This window comes from Biomphalaria glabrata, chromosome 2 (assembly GCF_947242115.1).
Source record: "Biomphalaria glabrata chromosome 2, xgBioGlab47.1, whole genome shotgun sequence".
Classification (NCBI taxonomy): domain Eukaryota; kingdom Metazoa; phylum Mollusca; class Gastropoda; family Planorbidae; genus Biomphalaria; species Biomphalaria glabrata.
This window is the reverse complement of record NC_074712.1, coordinates 61,954,417-61,974,611: the sequence shown is the minus strand read 5'-3', so window position 1 is coordinate 61,974,611 and position 20,195 is coordinate 61,954,417. Positions and strand designations below refer to the sequence as shown.

Here is a 20,195-nt window from a genome sequence, read left to right as displayed (position 1 = left end):
ACTTTACTATTCAGCCATTCTGCCAATATATTACAATGGGATTGAATATTTTTTTAGCAACAAATCAGGTTGCCTTTCTGTGACGTTTTAAGTTTCCTGCTTCTCAAAAGATGGATTCTAAACAGCATACTACTTTTTAACAATTTAGCAAAATGATACAAGTTATTAATGCTAATTTTTAAAACCTTCACTAACAAGATATTTTACAAACTACATTAGAATTTTTTTCTGTATTTATAGGCTAGCAATGATGAATCCCTTGAGTATGATCATCACTGCCTTTCCACTTGTTTACAAAGCAGAATGGTGACAGTTGCCTATTATGGATGGATGCCTGGTTCAGATGGTCAGTCATATGGGCTTAAGATTGTTATCACAATGGTCTAAGAACCATGCTGGGTTCCATGCCCTGCCATCTTTCATGAGGATGTAACTAGGACATAACAATCTTCATTGCTGAAGGGAACTCCCAAACTTAAAAACAATCAAAAGAAGTAAGAATTACCTGCCCTTTCTCATAGACATTGATTTCTTTAAACAGGATCGGGTGCTGACCTAATTCTTTAGCTAGATGTTCCATGATGGTCTCCATGATCAAAGATGCAGGCACAGAACCTAGAAGCAAATGCAATATAAAATTAGAATAATCTTGACTCTAAATAATTTATTTGTAACCAGTAGCACAATTGAATGTTTGTGAGACAGAAGGTAAAGTTGATCAAACTTAACCCATTGAATTAGTTTAATTTTTGTGACGATTCATTTAAGATTGATTTCAACTAAGACTAAGACTAAGACTGCTTTATTGATCCTTACGGAAATTTGTTGTGATTACAAGGACTTGTTTCTCATATAAAGACAACACAACAGAAACATACACATAAATACAACAGACAACATGAAGAGTTCATTCAGCAACTACACACAGGTATCTTGGTGCATTTCATGTTCCCTGATCAATGAGTGGCGGTGATAGAGTCTGACTGAGTGAGGTACGAACGAGTTTTTGTACCGCTCCGTTCTTGTTTTGATTGACAGCAGTCGCCCACTATATTTAACAACTTCCAGTGATCTAATGGCTTTTACTTATAATTTATGTTGTTTTTTTATGTTTTGTTTATTTCCAGTCAAGCAAGGAGGCATGGTGGTTGAGTGGTTAAGTACTTTGGTTTCCAAACCTGGAGTCCTGTGTTTGAATGTCAGTAAAGACTGGGATTTTGAGTTTTAGAATTTTTAGGGTTCGCCTGAGTCCTCACAACTCTAATGGGTACCTGACTATAGTTGGGGAAAGTAAAGACGGTTGGACATTGTGCTGGCCACATGACACCCAGCTTGCTAACCATTGGCCGAAGTAACATGACTTTAACATCATCCCTAGATCACAAGGTGTGAAATGGAAACTTCTAAAGAAGCAAGAAACAAAAGTAAAAAGAACATATTTTAACCTTTTGCTTAATTTCGATAGCAGCCTATTTCTGTAAAACTTCAATCATTAAAGATATCAGCAAATTATATTATTGGTAGAGAAAATTTAAAAAGTCTGACCTGGGCCTCTTGTGGCTGCACCTACAGGTTTGTTTGTTCTCATTTGCATAAGTCGAATCTTCCAGTTTGGACAGAAATAACCTAAAAACATATTAAATTAACAATCAAAACAGCAAATGCCATCTATCTATCTTTGTCAATACTAAACAATAGACAACCAATAACAATATTAAATTAACAATAAAAACAGCAGTGCCTTATATCTATCTAAGTCAATACTAAACGAAAGATAACCAACCTTGGTCAAGTAGAGGAATAAAGTCAAACACCATAGGCGTTGGTCGAATACCAGCATCAACATAGATGTCTAGTATGATGGCTTTAAGTTTACCACTACGGTCACAACCAGCCTTTATTAAACAAACAATGTAGTATTTTGTTAAGAACAGTAATACAAGAATCTTTCTTAAGAATATAGCAACAACAATTATTTGCTTAATGCTAGTACTAAATTAAAAAACTTTTAATTTGTAAAAGTATAGTAAGTTCCCCTTTCAAACCTTATGATCTATGAGGTAGTTGTAAAAGTCATCTGTTTCTATGGTCCATGGCGAAATAGAATGTCATGTGGCTAGCATAACAACCAACCACTTTTACTTTTTGCGAGTTAATGTCAGGTAGGCTACCCATTAGAGTAGGTAAAGATAAAGGCACATTCCTCATTCCATATGCTAGGACTAATTTGTACAAAAGCTCCTTTTTCCCTAGCGCTATTAGAGCATGGAATGGGTTGCCTGAACTAGCCAGGAAAAATAGTGACTTGGCGGAGTTTAGGTCAATGGTTAACATGCATGACTAAATGCATGATGCATAGGACGTAATCATCTTCTTTTTTGAAGTAACGTCTGTATTATATAAGATAGATATGATAATGGACTCAGAGGCGTTAAAAAATCACAAAATTAAAAATAACAGACTTCACTGGGATTCATGGCAAGACCACTCAGTTCAGAAGCCATTTAAGCACTTTACCAGTCAGCCACCATGACTCCATGTTAATTTGTAGTTGTCACACACTGACATTGATCAATAAAGATGATGAAAACATATCAAGTGATACAAGACACATGAACCTACCTTGTACTTGGCAAGTATAGGAAAGCGTTTACTGTTGAATTTCATGTTGGTGGACAAGTTGATATTAAGTCGAACAGGCCTATCAGAATAATTGAAAAAAAAGGTTTTTAGCATTAATATTATATCTTATCAAATGTGTGATAATCTTGTAGGCTAAGTATTACAGTGACTTAAAACGTTCTTAAAAACAAAATGCAGTGTGATGAGTAAAGCCGCACAATCTGAAACAAACATTTGAAGCTCATTCAACATTTAGCATTAATATTATATCTTATCTTATCTAGTATGTGATAATCTTATAGGCTAAGTATTAAAGTTTTTACAAAAATTCTTAAAAACTAAATGCAGTGTGTTTAGTAAAGCCGCACAATCTGAGACAAACATTTGAAGCTCATTCAACATTTTTTGGAATTAATATTATATTCTCTTACATTCTAAAATATTAGGAGTTTGGCTTCTTCAGAAATTATCTTGGAAAAAAGTACAAAATGATTGCTGAAACTATTACTTTAATGTGTATATATATATTTCTTATTTTAACAGAATGATATAAGGTCATGCTCACCTTCCTGTTACCTCTGACTTAAGATATAACGTCATGCTCACCTCCCTGTTACCTCTGACCCAAGATATAAGGTCATGCTCACCTCCCTGTTATCTCTGACCCAAGATATAAGGTTATGCTCACCTCCCTGTTACCTCTGACCCAAGATATAAGGTCATGCTCACCTCCCTGTTACCTCTGACCCAAGATATAAGGTCATGCTCACCTTCCTGTTACCTCTGACCCAAGATATAAGGTCATGCTCACCTCCCTGTTACCTCTGACCCAAGATATAAGGTCATGCTCACCTTCCTGTTACCTCTGACCCAAGAGCAGTTGCTGCACCAATGGCACAGGTATGAACTATCTTACCACCAAAAGCTCCACCAAGTCTTGGGACTGTTACATTAAAACTGAAACAAAAAAAAGATAACTGTTTTTAGAGTAAATTGTAGTCAGAGTTCTGTTCAATGTGAGGCAGATTCCTAAATGATGTGGATATATATTTGTTTCGCCATAAAGAAGCAAAAAAAAACAGGGCTAGGCATCAAAAAGAGAGATAAATGGACCACTGTCTGACAATGGTTTTGGACATTATAGCCAAGTTAACTACTGCACTCCTCCTTAATCAATAGACTCAACGACAAATGCTATATATTATTTGTTTTACAAGCAAATAAAATGAATTAAATTATACTCTTACAGCTCTGCTTTATGGACACCTAGAAAATAGTACAAAAGGGGTGTGCAGTCCAAAGCAACTAAAAAAAACCCAGTGTTTTGAGAGACATAATGGATTCCAATCAAGAGAACAAAAAAAAGAGAACAATGAAAATAGTGAATTTAGCCTCTAATGATAGATCCTAAAACTTAAATTGTAACTATTGTTGTGATTTCCTTTGTTGAGTAGATTTGTCAATTTTATGACAATACCAATACAAAGCATTGAAATGCAGAAAGAAATCATTAAGATTATATCTACTAGGCTTACATCAAATCTATATATCCCAGGGAGGGAACTGGTCAACTTCAAAGTACCCTACTATTGAGCTATTTCATTGAATCAACAGTAAGTTAAAAATTTATCCACTCATTGTCAACTCCTCTTGTTAGTTATCCACCCTTGGATGTCCTGCCTATTTGTTTTTTTGGTTAGGACTTAACTTATCCATTCTATTTTCTAAAACATTGCCTGCTTTTAAATCTCATTCACTTTAGATGAGTCTTTGTGTGCACCACTCAGTTTCATGATGATTTTTTTTCACAAGCATTTTTTTTTTGGCTATCTTCTTCAATGTTCAGATTTGGCTTACATACACAACTTCTGGTCTTTTGATATTTTTGTAGACATTTTTCTTAATTTTCCTTCACATTGTTGCTATGTGATAAATGCGTCAGAATGCCTGGTTTCCACAAGCCATTTTTTTTAATATCCCTGAACAAGTGTTGGAAAACTATGTTAGGACTGTACAATTTACTTACTAATTCATTGGTTTTCCTAAAACTTGAGCCACGGATCTCTGTACAACATCTGCACACTGAGTGGCGCAGTAAATGTCCATACCATCTTCTGTTGGAACACTCAAGGCTACCTGGATGTCAATTATTATCATTATTCTCAAATAAGTTGCACATCGTAAGACAGATAAGAAGATAAGATTGTTAAATACATTTCATTTATAACAAAACTGAGAAAACCAGTAGTTGCTTTTCTTTGTAATTAACTGATAGCTTTCAAGTCAATAAAAGGAATAGAAGTAGACATTCTATTCTGATGTGGTAACCACTGGTCTGAACTATTTCATATCTTTAAAGCATCATCTTTTATTAAACTTCCCTTTTCAGAACTTGCAATCTATAGGGCAGATGATGTTAAGGTCATTTGTTTCTTTGGCTAAATGTTAACAAGGGTGTGATGTGGCCAGCACAATGAACAACAGCTTCTACTTCTCCAGCTTAAGTCAGGTACCAAATAGAGTTGGATGGGCTTAGAGGTGCCCATGAAATTCAGAAATTCAAAATCCCAGTCTTCACCAAGATTCGAACCCTGGACCGCAGGTTCAGAATCCAACCACTTAACCACTCAGCCACAGCATCCCCACATCTTCTTGTTTATACTATAAGTCGACAGCTTCAAATACTTATGCTTAAAATAGTTAAAAAAACAACAACATTAATCTTACTTGCTAGAGAGGCACACTTAGAATGGCTTACCTGGTTTTCAATATAGAAATGATATTGCGTCCCTTCTTTTACCGTACCTTCCACTTTGACGTCAGCCAATTGCATAGCACCTAATAGAATTTAAAAAAAAAACATCTTGTAGGCTTATGTAAACATAGTTATTTCCCAATAGTGTACTAAAGTTATTTTTTTTAATCAGTGACTTTTTATTTTTTTAAAAATAAAACATTATAAAGATTTCTTCCTATTTTTTTAATGTCATTTTAATTTTACTTAAATATCAAAGGGAATAATGCATTCATATTGCAGTAATAATTTAAGCCAAAATGTTAGACCTAATAAAATTTCTCATGATGTCACCTTCTGCATCTCCAATCAATTTTTCAGCAGTCGCAGGAGCAAATATAGTATTTCTTTCAATGGCATCTTCCAGTTCTAGCACAGGTCTTTGGACATCACCAAAAGTAACCTTGACCTTTCTTGCAGCTTCTTCAGCTAGAGCTTGTGTCTCTATTGGGATATTTAATTTCATAAAAATTAACAGAATGCTAACACAAAAATAAAATCTACTTTGAAATCAAAATTAACGCTGGTTTCTTTAAATATAAGGCTATAAATCACATACACTGTCAAAAACATATATAACTATAGTAAATAACATTAACTAACTTGCATTTAGTACTATTAATTAGAAATGATTAAATAATCAGACTACATAAACTATTACAAGCATTTTTTTTATTACTAGTATTTTTTTTATGCATGTAGCCTATACCAAATACCAACCTGCCAAGATAATTCCAATGGCTTGACCAGCATATTCCACATCTTTAGTTGCAAACAGCTAAATGGAAGAAAGATTTTATTGGTTATGAAGGCAGCTGTTGAACTATTTTTTTTATATTGAATGGTTGTATGTTGTTGACAAGTAATGACAAGTTTATTTTAAAAAATGACAGTTTTTTCCATGACCTTCAAAAGCAGATTTCAGTTTTTGAGTATATTTTATCTTACAGACATTGCTTCATAAAAGAAGATTATTAAGTTCTACACTTGTGCGTAGGCCAATCTAGTCATGCGTATTAATCAATGATTCAGGCAACCCATTCCATGCTCTAAAAGCACTATTATAGTGAAGAAGGAGCATTTGAACAAATTTGTCCTAGCATATTGTTATAAGCCCGACATGCACACCGTGGTCCAAGATAGTGCAGAAGGTGTGCACGGCCAGAAACTAGACAGAAAAGGATGTTAACATTAGGTCTAGATGAAGATGCTGTGCTCAAGGCAGATGTCCTATGTGTTTGTCATGTCTCCATGTAAATAAACACCTATGTCTCGTTGAGTTGCCTCCCTTCAGTTATTACAGTATGGAACAAGGAATGTTCCTTTTTCTTTGTATCTTTCTGAGTATTTTATTAGGTTTTATATTTGAAGATTATGGTACAATGTTTTATGTATAACTGCTACTTGACTTTTAACTCTTCTATCCTGAAGCGTTTCTAAACTTAGCAATTTTACTAAAGGTGTCACTCTAATCAAATGTGAATATTTGTTTGTTATGAATCTCCCTGCTCTATTTTGTACCTGTTATCATCTTCAATGATACACTCCCTAATTATGAATGAACTAGAGCCCAATAAGAAATTTTTTATTGCATGTTTACAGGTATGAAAAACTTACTTTATATAACTCTAAAAGCATTGCTAACAAAATTAAAACTAACCTCCTCTTCCCATCCAGGAAACATGAAAAATTTTGGAATGTAATTGTTGACACCATCTCTAGGTAGATCAGCTGCACCAATATACTTAACCACACCAGGTATTTTCTGAGAAGCATAATCATCATGCTAATGTAAAAAACCTTTTGTATTTTAATTCAGCGATAGAATACTTATAAGACATTATACAAGTTAAAAGCTTACAAATATATATATATATATGTACACTTGTATGAAAAAAAAGCAACTAACATTATATGCCACAGTATTCTAGCATAACTTTCTCTTAAAACTAATAACACAATAACACAATAACAATTATGTTGAGTTCTGCCAGGTAATGGGGTCTACATGAGCTTTACTGACCAGAGCTGATGTTGTGTCCACTTTATGTATCTTGCCAACAGCAACATCTGAGATGACCAGTGCAGCTTGTAGCTCATGTTGGAATATTGGCATGTCATTAACATACACTGCTTCACCGGAAGCCTAGAAGAAATTCAAACATAAATATAAAAACATTCTTAGTACATTTAAACTTCCTAAACATATGAACAATGTCCAGAAATGCTGATAGTTTCTGGATGTTCTAATTTTCTTTGTTATTACAATTATTTCAATTCCAAATATTTGTTTAATACCAGAGTAAAGCTTTTGGACAATGAAAAACTAATAACAATATTTTTTTTAAATACTATGAATTTCACAAATAGAAAGCTTTTAAGTTACAAAAATATTTTAGACTGGAATAATTACTAATTCAATATCTCTTTCTTTCTTAAAATGTTGCTTTTGAATTACTTAGAAAAGTGAGTAGTATTGTTTTAGCAGTTTTCTGTTAAAAAAATGTTCTTATGTAATAATTGAAAGATGCTCTAATTACAATAAGGCGCTGTAATAACATTACAAACACTAAAGCTAAATTGACAAACTAATCTTAAAAAGTTTTAAACAGGTAGGTCTTAATGTTCTTCTTGAAAGTACTGTAGCATGTTTTCTATCTGAGATCAATGGGAAGTGAGTTCTAAACCTTTGGGCCATGCACTGAAAAAGCCAGCAGAGCATAGCTTTTGAGGGAGAAACGTGGCACCACTAGAAGCGCTGAGTCGATTGAGCGCAGGGCTCTCTGAGGGACATATGACCAGTTCTCTAAGCTACAAGGGCATCTCGTTGTTATATATACACTGATGACAAAGTGTGGCCACCTTGTAATCAATTCTCGCTTTCATGGGAAGTCAATGGAGCGTGCGCAAGAGCGTAGTAGCAGAATCTCATTTTTTTTGTCTAAGGACTATTCCTGCTGCAATGTTCTGTATATGTTGTAGCTTGGCTATTTTGTCATTGGGTATACCTGCTAGCACATTGTTGCAGTAGTCAAAGTGGGAGAGTATGAATTGATTACTTGCAAATGACCATTCAGATTTACTTGTATTAAACTTGAATATTTAAAGTTGTTAAAATCTGGCATGAATAAAGTGTTTATAGTTTCTCTAAGAATGTGGGTATACTCTTACCTGCAGTGGTGCTGTTTTCTTGGGCAGAGGTTGCCTCAGTGGAAAGTCTTCTTTTCTCTCTTTGTATGTTTGTAAACCAGAAGAGAGTGGTCTTTCCAAGCTCACTGCCCCTGATTGTAAAGTATACTTACTAGGCTTGTACACTTCCAACAAAGTCTGGAGCAAAAACCAAACAATTAAAGGCATTGTTTGAAAAGCACAATGGAAATGTAGGTAGGCCTATTTAACCCTTAAGATGCGTGTGGTAGTTTAGCCTCTAAGCATGAACATTGTAATTTCATTTTGTATGTCTTCATTGCCAAACAGCTCAGCACTTTAAGGGTTAATAATTATACAACATTTACAAAAAATATGCATGACTAGATTAACACATGGACATGTGATCATCCAGAAAAGGTTAGCAATGTTCTGCCAGTTTTAAGAAGGCCTTTAGGAACCCTATATTAAGAGCAAAGGTGTCATTAGGTGGCCAGAAAAGATAACTACTATCGATTTGTGGGAGAGAACTAGACAAAAGCCCATAGCCCAAGACATCACAAAACGAAAATGGAGCTGGATAGGGAACACCCTGCGAAAACCAGCTACCAATGTGTTGCAAGGCAGGCACTTGACTGGAACCCACAAGGAAAGAGGAAAGTGGGCAGACCCAAGCAAACCTGGAAGAGGTCAGTCATCAGTGAAGCTGAGGGTACTGGAATGACATGGGAGCAGATGAAGAAAGCTGCTCAGAAACGAGTTTGGTGGAGAGGTGTGGTTGCGGCCCTATGCTCCCCTGGGAGTGCACAGGATTAAGTAAATGTCAAAAGTAATTTTACCATTCACAATTCAGTCCAGTACAGCAGACTTTAGTACAAGACAAAGAAGCCAGTGAGTTTGTCGCAGTGGTACAGGTTTCAATGGCAAGACATTTGTACAGTATTACATGTTGCCAATTGTACAGTAATGACTTTGATTTATTAGACATTAAAAAATTAAGTTCTTTAATTTAGATTGCTAGTGTCATGTGGTGCAGTGTTTACAGAGAGCCTGGACAGTGAGAGTCTTTACAATATTAATCTTCACAGAAAATTTATTTACTGTACCTTGTATAATAAATTGACAGACAACTCCCTCCTGTATTTCTGTGAAGCTATCAAAGACTCTTCTACTGGATCTAATTCGGCATACATTATCTTTAACGTCTCTGAAAAATTTTTTAACATTTGTATTTCTTTTTATTGTTGATAAAAAAGAAAATGGCTGAAAACGTATCAACCCAACAGTTATGTTAAAAATGCTATCCCCAATCATCATTCTAATCATACATCACAGAAACAAAAACCACAGAGAAAAATGTTTAACTCAATAATTTCAAAAAGTAAAACTGACAATACAACAAAACAAATTTACCATTGATGACTTCATCAGACAGAGTCTTGTTAGCAATAAACTCCTCAGCCTTAATGGCGTGAACCTAGAGGATCAGATACACAATGACGTCAATAACATTCATTATTTTAGCCTAAATATTAACTGAGAATTTTGCTTTTTTGCCTAAATGCATTTCTAAATAATTTTACATCTGACTAAACATATATATATATATGTATATATATATATATGTGTATATATATATATATATGTATATATATATATATATATATGTATATATATATATATATATATGTATATATATATATATATATATATATATATATATATATTGTTATAAACTTGGTGGTGGCACAGAGAGGGGTAGTGGTGTGTGTGTAGTCAGCCGACGCAAATCGCCCTAGGCTAGCGCTAGAGGAGCGGTCAACCGTGACGAGTTACGACGGTCAGCCGAGACAAGTGTCAACACGGCGGTTCGGGAAGGATCGACGGCGGTCCGGGAAGGTTCGACGTCTCGTGAACAGAGCTCAGGAGCGTCACGAGAGTTGTAGTCATCTGACCACCTAGAAACGTCGATCGGCGTTCTGTCCGGTTCGAGAAGGCCAGTAGGGACCCTATATAAGAGCGGAGGTGTCGCAGTCAAGCGGGTTCACGACAGAAGGTTCAGAAAGCGGGTTCACGACAGGAGTTCAGAACACGGTCGACTACAGCACAGTTCAACGGTGTGGTTCTGTACGGAGCATTACGACGGTTCAGTGCGGAGTACTGTCAAGTACAGTTGAGACGAACGGCGTCTTGATCTTGGTCTGTGATCGAGTCCGACACAACGAGCCCAAGTGTGTGAAGTCAGTCCCGAACTGTTGAACCCAGTGCAAGCCCGGAACGAGACGGAGAGGCCAGTGCAAGAGTTGGTACGGCGGAACGGTGTTATCGGAGAGATATTTGTACAGTGTACGTGTTGCCAATTGTACAGTATTGGCTGTTATTTATTCAAGTATTAAAGTGTTACGTTATTTTGGAGCCCTGACTTGTCAAGTTCATTAAGTTGGTGGTGTTTGGTGCAGTTTGCAGAGAGCCTGGATAGTGAGATTCGTAACAATATATATATATATATACATATATATATATATATATATATATATATATATATATATATATATATATATATATATATATATATATATATATATATATATATATATATATATATATATATATATATATATATATTGTTATAAGCTTATAACTCTGGTGGTGACTCCGATAGGGGTAGTTGTGTGCATGTAATCAGCTGACACTAATTAGTCGAGGTTGAGAGACTAGTAGAGTTTGGGATAAAGCCGTATAGAGTTGATATGGAATACAGTTACCCATATGGAATGGGTGAAGCATTTGTACAGTCAGTGTTACGCTGCAGCCAATTGTACATTATGGGCTGTGATTTATTAGAACTTAAAATATTATGTTATTATGGAGCCCTGAGTTGTCAAGTTCTTTGAGTTGGTAGTGTCATGTGATTAAGTGTCATGTGATGAATGCTGGGATAGCGAGTGTCATTACAATATTATGGTAACAAAAGAAAGATGTGACATGTTTAAGAATTGCATTTTTCTTTCAGTTGCTTGTTGTCAAAATGTGACATAATGCTAAAGAGAGCTTTAGTTTCTACTTCTACAAATAAAAAAAAAGTTGTTTAATATTCTGTTTATTAATCTATTATATATATATAGATAATATAGATAGATTTCCAATTAAAATGTAGAAATGCAGAAATCTTTTTCCGTGGTAGAACAAATATGAGAATTGAAATATAGGTACCCCTATCATATCTAGTTATTTATCGGGGCAGATGATGTCCAGTGGAACTTTTTTTTTTACTGCCTGGTCAATTGCAAGCTTCTCCTGTTTTCTGAGTAAAGTAATATAAACGGCATACTCACCACATTAGCACTGATTCCACCAACAACAAAATTTGGTTTTCCATGTATCTTCCTATCTACCACAGTTATCTTGAAGGCTGCGTTTATGTAGGCATGTGCATTCTAGCAGAGAGAAGCATGACAGGTCTAGGTTATGAAAGTTAGATTAGTTGTTTAATTGTAGAGTATCTATTTTGATCTGTACTTAAGACAAGAAATAGAAAAAAAAAAACTTTTTAAAAACAAAGCTTATCTAAAGAAGGAGCCGCTAAGTACTGCCATTTATCTAAAAATTAAAGGATTTAACTTTCTTTCTGCTTTGTAAAACAAAATTAATTAATTACTACTAAATGATTAACTAATTGGTTAATTTATGGATTGATTCGTGTTTTGTTATCGACTATGAATATTTATGCAAAATTTAAACTTGATCCGAGAATGGAAAGTGAAGAGAAAAAAAACATGTCTAAATGTAATAAAGAGTCTGAATTCATATATACATTCACATCTCTCATTAAGTAGCATTTATTCACCTTTTTAAAATCAAACTAAATAATTAATCACCAACAATTAATTAACTAATTGTTTAATTTTTTTATTGATTCATATCTTGTCAGGTTTAATGAATACTTGTGCAGTGTTTTAACTTGAGCTGAGAATGGGAAATGGGAGAAAAAAACATGTTCAAACTTTTTACCAGACAGAGTGAGTTGATATAAGCTTTGTAAAAACTTTACTAACAAACAAGTCCATTGTGACTAATTATGACTGTCTGTTGTGAAATATTAATTCAAATTAATTATAATCTAGATCTATAACGTGAAGAGAGGAAAGCTGAACAGGCAGTAAAAAAAAATTAAAGATCTTTTATTCATCAAGATTCAAGGTACAGTGGAGGAATCCTTAAGAAAGTGTGGTCCAAAGAAATGCTACCTAGACAACAAAGATTCTTTAAATTCAGCTATGGACAGCTATGACCAACTAGACAACATAGAATCTTTATATTCTGCTATGGACAGCTATGACCAGCTAGACAACTTAGATCTAGATCTAGATTCTATATATTCTGCTATGGACAGCGAAGTCCCAGAAATGTGGAGGGTTCTAAACACACTTGACATGGTCTATTAAAACCGTATTAAGGGGAATCACTCCTTCACAATTGCAAAAAAAAAAAAAAAGAGTAAACTTTCCCTATGTTTCAAATACAGTTATTCGGCGCTATGATGTAGATTATTGTAGATCAAAGTCACTGGACTGTTGATGTGAGATAATTGTTTAAAAATAGGTGGGGAAACAAATATCAAAATAATCATAATGAGGCTAAAATAATCATAATGAGGCTAAAATAATCATAATGAGGCTAAAATAATCATAATGAGGCTAAAATAATCATGAGGCTAAAATAATCATAATGAGGCTAAAATAATCATAATGAGGCTAAAATAATCATAATGAGGCTAAAATAATCATAATGAGGCTAAAATAATCATAATGAGGCTAAAATAATCATAATGAGGCTCAAACAATGACTAGACTTCATTAATTGAATTTGGTCCAAAGTTGATAATATTGAGATTAAGACTATTTAGACCTAGTTAAGCTAGTTCTATCTGAGTAAATGTAGGCTATACTAAAACTGAGGCAAACAGATAGGCCTATAGATCTTTAGTCAAACCCCAAATTAAAAGAGCATCTAAGTCTACAACACTTTTGAATCCAGTAGAACAGCAGGTTCTTGGCAAATGCTTCCTTTTCATAAAACTCGAAAAAATAAAACATTTGAATTTCCTTGTCCATAACGGCACAACACTCTCCCCTAAAGGTCCTGGATATTGATCCTAGAATCTAGATCTATTTAATATAGAGTCTAGATTTAGATCTAGATGTCAGTAGACTGTCAATTCATATATGTATATAATATATATTTATAGAATCTATCTAGATCAGCGGTTCTCAACCTTTTATGCTCGCCGACCCCTTTTTACAATCCCTAACTCTGCCGCGACCCCCTCCTCCCCCCCCCACACACACATACAGCAATAGAAGAGTAGACAATAACAATCCACATTTTCGATGGTCTTAGGCGACCCCTGGAAAATCGTCAATCGACCCCCAAGGGGGTCGCGACCCACAGGTTGAGTGAGAACCCCTGATCTAGATCCAGATCAAGACTAGATTTCGTGAAAATTAAAGACCAACAAATCGTTTAAACAAGAAAAAAAAAGTTTACTTTAATTAAACCAGATTCAACCAATCAACCTTGCATTAAGTCAAAAGTCATAGTTCAAGGACATAGGAGTGGATGATTTGTGTACTTTGTGAGGTTAGTAGTCGACTAATCGATGGTCTCACAAAGTCTTAGCTAAGGAAGTGACAATTTTTATTTCTGAAACCTTTACAACAAAGTTTATTTACCTGCCACCGTGGCGTGATCTTAAAGGATCGGTAGTGGTCATTAGGCTCCCATTTAGGTATGTCTATGCTTACAATAACTTTCCGTTTCATGTCCACTTTCCTGAGAAACTCCATGAGGCTATACTTTGTCGTTTTGTTGGACTTACTGTCTGTTGAAAGAGATTTGGAATAGAAAACAATTGAACCATGACCTCCCCCATCAGAAACATTTTTTTTTTTTGTTCAGGGTGCCTATAATTATTCTGTTCATTCTGGGTCGTTTTATTAGTTCCAAACAGTTGTGAAATAAATTCTTAAAAAAAAAATAAATAGATCTATTCTATGTACACAAGGCCGGCCATCATCATCATCATCCTCATCATTTCTTTGGGTTCCTCATGGAACATAGGGCCTCGACAAAAACACGCCACTCTCCACGGTCTCTTGCTAGTTTTTTTTTTCGTTTCACAGCTCTTCCCGGTCTTCTCGGCTTCTTCAAGTACACTGCGTCGCCACGCTCTTTTTGGTCTTCCTCTGCGTCTTATTCCCTGGGGGTTCCACTCTAAGGCCTGCCTAGCTAGAGAAAACTGGGGTCAGGATTATTTCGGATAACTCGAAGCCATTTCATTGACTTTTAATGAAAATGGGACTAATTAACGCTAGTTTAAGACACAGAGTAGACCTACTTGTGCATGTAGTCCCTTAATTCTTCTTTAGTATCGGGCGTAATCCACCTCTATTTTGAAGTAACGTCTGTATTTCAAAAGATAAGAAGCAAGCATGTTTTAAATATTATTTAAGTTCTTCGTCTGTGACGGCACCAATTTAAAGGTGAAGCTCTGGGCGGCTGCAGTCTTTGCACCGTCTCAAGTCCGGCCCTGCTCGATGCAGTTATGTAGGGGAGTTAACACACTTGACTAAATGACCACGAAGTCTAACCAATGTTCGATGGTCCCCGAATCTCTAGAATAGAATCAAGGCACATTGGCTCTTCTGCACAAGCTCAGTCGCATCACACTATTTTCTCTCTTTCTCTCTTTTTCTCTCTTTTTCTCTCTTTCTATCTCTGTCTGTCTTTCTCTCTCTCTAAGCAGGCCTACATAGAGATGTTTAAAATCTTGTTTATTTATATCTTATCTTATGTATATGTTTGTTTTATTTACCATAGATGTCAACCTTGGCTCCAATGGCTTCCAAAACAGTGAAGAGGTCAGATGGAAAACCTGGGTTTGCGTGTTTGATCATTAAATTCCCCGCCATACTGCCAGCCTGTAAAGTAAGGTAGCAGTTGACTGAACCGTGAATTGAAGTTAACGCCCACTAAAGAAACTGTTTATACAAAACACAAAGATGTGAAGAAGGAAAAAGTGAGAGAGAAAAAGAAAGAGAGAAAGAGAAATTGGGAGAAAAGACAAGATTATGTGTGTTTATGTGTTTTTGCGTGGTTAATTGTTTGTTGTGTGTCAAGTGTTTGTGTGTTTAAGTGTACGTGAGGTTATGCGTTTGTGTGTTTAAGGTTTTGCGGCTACGTTTGTGTGCTTAAGAGTTAGCGTGTTTAAGTGTTTGTGTGCTAGTGTTTGTCTAAATTTGTGTGTTTAAGTGTTTGTGTGTTTAAGTGTGTGTGTTTAAGTGTTTGTGTGTCTAAGTGTTAGTGTGTTTAGGGGTTTGTGTGTTTGTGTATTTAAATGTGTGTGTTAAAGTGTTAGTGTGTTTAAGTGTTGGTGTGTTTAAGTGTTGGTGTGTTTAAGTGTGTGTGTTTAAGTGTTTGTGTGTTCAAGTGTTAGTGTGTTTAGGGGTTTGTGTGTTTGTGTATTTAAATGTGTGTGTTTAGGTGTTAGTGTGTATGGGTTTGTGTGTTTAAGTGTTAGTGTGTTTAAGTGTTGGTGTGTTTAAGTTTTTGTGTGTACGTTAGCCATCTATATTGTTTTCCAATTATAGAGATGATGAGTAGACTTGGTCAAATGTTTCCAAAATAATAAAGAGCAAAAAATATACCAAGAAAATTAGAACTGAGTAATAAATAGCTATAACTAGTAAAAGTACTTCAGAAAACCCACAAAAACTGATGTAATGGAAAGAACTGCACATTTACTGCCATTTAGGTCATTACTCTAATCTTTGTTTCCATTTTTGTATAGTAAACAAAATTAATTACTTACCACTAATTAATGAATGGAAATTTTAATTTCGAGAATTTTAAGGGTGCCTCGGGGCCCACCCAACTCTAATGGGTCCTTCAGACTAGTCCTTTAATGGCGATGTACTTACGTTTCTTAGCAACGAGCCCCTGATGACCTTGATGTGTCTTATGACCTTGGCCTTCAGACTAGTCATTTATTGGCGATGTACTTACGTTTCTTAGCAACGTGCCCCCGATGACCTTGATGTGTCTTATGACCTTGGCCTTCAGACTAGTCGTTTAATGGCGATGTACTTACGTTTCTTAGCAGCGTGCCCCTGATGACCTTGATGTATCTTATGACCTTGGCCTTCAGACTAGTCGTTTAATGGCGATGTACTTACGTTTCTTAGCAGCGTGACCCCGATGAGCTTGATGTGTCTTATGACCTTGGCCTTCAGACTAGTCGTTTAATGGCGATGTACTTACGTTTCTTAGCAACGTGCCCCCGATGACCTTGATGTGTCTTATGACCTTGGGGAAGTAGTGGTAACCAGGCGTAGTCTGTAGTGCCTGTAATCTTTCCTTCAGCTTTGTCAGTGTAGTGCCAGCGCCGAATGTTACGCTTTGTTTAGATTCCTGAATAGAGAATTGGAGATAATATTTAGAATTAGATCTTTAAAGGTTTGTATTAGCTTTTAAACCAGTTAGACCAAAACTTTTTAAGCCAGTAGATCATATAAATGGCCTATACAAGTGACAAGGGCTTAACCCTTATTTACAAATACTAAAACAAAACCTAATAAAATACACATAAAGATACAAAGATAAAGGCAACTTTGTTATTCGATATGCTAGGTCAAATTCGTGCGAGTGCTCCTTCTTAGCTTAGCATGGAATGGGTTGCCTGAATCAGCCAATAAAACCAACGAACTATTTTAAGTCATTGATTACCATGCATGACTAGAATGCCACATGAAATGCCTAGGACGTAATTATCTTCTCTTTTGAAGTAACGTCTGTAAATTATAAGATAAGATACGTGTTATTCCTTTTTTTCTTTTTAACATGCGGATTTCTTACACTGTCCGCGGAAGCTTAGATGGCACAACACCACGTCACGTGTCAAATGTGACCTTACGCCGTAGGTTGAGGATAGCTACTTTAACTCTTTACCCCCGTTATTATTTTCCCACGTTCTGACAGAATTGTTCATTTTTTCATATTTCTACATTCAACCCTTTTATCATTAAATTTCAATAACTTCTTTGTCTGTAATCAGAAAACATTTCTTTTGGTATATAATTATAGGAGGATGCATGCTTTTTTTTATATAATACAAATTAAAGTTTAAAAAACAAAACGAAAATTAAAGGGATGAAATCAAAGATGTTATCGTTAATTAGGAGAGAAAGAGTTAAACATTAATATAAATAACGATTAAAGAGAAACACGCTAAATGAACGGAGATCTCCGTGTTGAGAGATCTATGGAATGTTTAAAAATCTACTAAGAAACCATTTACAGTATAAAAAAACAAAAATTCAACTAGACGTCTACTTGGTGTGAAGCCATTGTGATTCAACAAAAAGCGCACCTTCTGTAATGTCATGCCTGTACAGTTTTAAGCGGGGGGCTCGGTGGCTGAGTGATTAATCGCTTGGCTTCCGAAACTTGGGTCTTGAGTTCGAATTTCGGTGATGATTGGGATTTTGAATTTCGGGATTTTTAGGGCGCCCCTGAGTCCACCCAACTCTAATGGGTACCTGACTTTAGTTGGGGAAAGAAAACGCGGTTGATCGTTGTGCTGACCACATGACACCCAGTATGGTCTGAAAAAAAAGGAACTTTAAAATTTTTGTTTTCAGTTTTAAGCGCATTCAACTTTGTGAAGCCCCGACACTTATTACCTACTGTAGGTCTACGGAGAAACCCTGTGTAACAAATCATCATTAGACATTTGCGCACCAGCGCGACAGTGCAACATCGTAGTGTTACGTAAAAAAATAAAAACAGAAGTCCCAAATGTGCCTTCACTCTTGAACTAATGCTCCTATACTTTTATTCAAGTCACACATTCGGAGTGGGCAAAAACTGGAACTTCCTGGGTGGATAAGGTTTTCGAAAACGGCTTTAACGATTATCCTAGAAATGTGGCATTTGATGTCAACGAGACCACAGGCCTGCAACGTCACAACCTGTGGGCATTTTAGACCAATAGCTCGTTGCCACGTCGTACAGACCAGTTTAATCAGTTGCTTAAAAACTCTTTTAGCTCTTCGTCTGCTGGCCCTTTTGACGTAGACAACTTCGACATTAGCTAGCGGAAAGCATTTTTGACTGACAATGTCAAAAGATTTGAGATTCTAACCTATTTAGCAGCACCTTGACCTTTGTGACTGAAAGCAATGTCACTGTCGATAAAGAAGCATTCAATATTGAATTCAACTCTACTTCCTTCTTTCTCAGCTTACAATGGCTTCGTGTTTATAAGAAATAGAAAATTAAGTAGGCCACAGTGAGGTCTTTTAGGTTATATAGTAAAAGTTCGCAAATCTTGAAATTTCAAAGACTTAAGATTAAAACCAGGTGTTCAAATTATCCCTTAAAGGGAAACTCCGATGGTTTTGACAATTTTTGATATAATATGTGTTTTGATTTACAGATAATGAATATATTATTATTTTGTTTTTATTTGCAATAATAACTTAGGAATTGATATTTTTCTGACGTAATTTTCCTGCGCATCTGTCAGACTTTCACCGGGTTTCTATGTGACGTCACACATGCCTATTAATTTAATATATTGGTTTACTGTATAACGGAAAACCATTACAGTAACGTTTACATTCTCGTAAAAGAAATATATCTTTGTCTAAGCAGTTAAATCTAGATCTTGTAAGCAAAGAAACAAATGCGTGTTTAAGGAGATTTACATGCTTGACTAACCACGGCAGTGTGTATCTTCTCGCCTGACCACTCAACACACAACAAACACTATCGCTTGGTTGTCTTGTCATGACTGACTACACGTTGTCTAGACTAGCCTTACACTGACTAGTCAGACCTGCAATCTATGCCTAACCTAAAAACAAAATATCAAAGAACCCCGTTTTTTTTTGGAAATGTCAATAATTTACAGTCTAGTTTATTAAATATAAATGTTTCTAAGCATTTAAATACAAAATGGTAAAATGTTTACTATTACAACTTTTTACGCAGAATTTAAATATGTCAATAACTCAAATTTGAAAAACCATCGGGGTTTCCCTTTAAGTTCTCCCCCTCTCCTTAACAATAGCAGACATATTGAGTACAGTGGCTGCCTGGTCGTGCTGGACTGTCGTCTGGTCGCCTTGATAGTCCGGGGTTCATACCCTGCCCGCTACCATCCCCCCCCCCTCACGTTCGGAGAGGTTTGGGCTCAGACGTAGATCTTCAACTATGAAGGAACATTCGAAGTATGTAAAACACACATTTTTTTTTTGTACAGTTAGCGCGAGTAAAAAAACTACACTGCATTAAATTAGGCCGAATTTACATGTCGCATGCAACAGATCAACAGTTTTTGTATATGCGCTATTTCTTGACAGTGTGTGTATTTATAGTTTATAGTAAACAAAACATTAATCCCGCTGAATATATTTTAGTTTGCTTTATAAATTTAGACAAAAACCTAAGTTATATGTGGCGAATAGATGTGACTTGATAAAAATAAAGTTCCCGTTCATACCTAGCGATCTATGGGGCAGAAAGTGTAAAGGTTTTCTGTTTCTGTGGCCCATGTTTAGCGAGGGTATCA

At 35.6% G+C, this 20,195-nt stretch overlaps 1 protein-coding gene across 2 annotated transcripts in view; it reads right to left on the bottom strand.

The window, feature by feature from the left end:
• Positions 1-20,195, bottom strand: part of LOC106061888 (uncharacterized) — a 47,882-nt gene that overhangs the window by 14,224 nt on the left and 13,463 nt on the right. For both annotated transcript variants that reach the window (XM_056021809.1, XM_056021808.1), the window contains exons 8-25: positions 16,883-17,032; positions 15,438-15,543; positions 14,296-14,444; positions 11,899-12,000; positions 9,977-10,040; positions 9,670-9,770; positions 8,588-8,743; positions 7,440-7,562; positions 7,077-7,181; positions 6,137-6,194; positions 5,711-5,860; positions 5,381-5,460; positions 4,649-4,758; positions 3,475-3,579; positions 2,623-2,701; positions 1,784-1,895; positions 1,546-1,626; positions 506-615 (exon numbers count right to left, since the gene is read on the bottom strand). In XM_056021809.1, the coding sequence (XP_055877784.1) occupies positions 506-615; positions 1,546-1,626; positions 1,784-1,895; positions 2,623-2,701; positions 3,475-3,579; positions 4,649-4,758; positions 5,381-5,460; positions 5,711-5,860; positions 6,137-6,194; positions 7,077-7,181; positions 7,440-7,562; positions 8,588-8,743; positions 9,670-9,770; positions 9,977-10,040; positions 11,899-12,000; positions 14,296-14,444; positions 15,438-15,543; positions 16,883-17,032 (1,941 nt within the window). The remainder of the gene's footprint in view (positions 1-505; positions 616-1,545; positions 1,627-1,783; positions 1,896-2,622; positions 2,702-3,474; positions 3,580-4,648; positions 4,759-5,380; positions 5,461-5,710; positions 5,861-6,136; positions 6,195-7,076; positions 7,182-7,439; positions 7,563-8,587; positions 8,744-9,669; positions 9,771-9,976; positions 10,041-11,898; positions 12,001-14,295; positions 14,445-15,437; positions 15,544-16,882; positions 17,033-20,195) is intronic.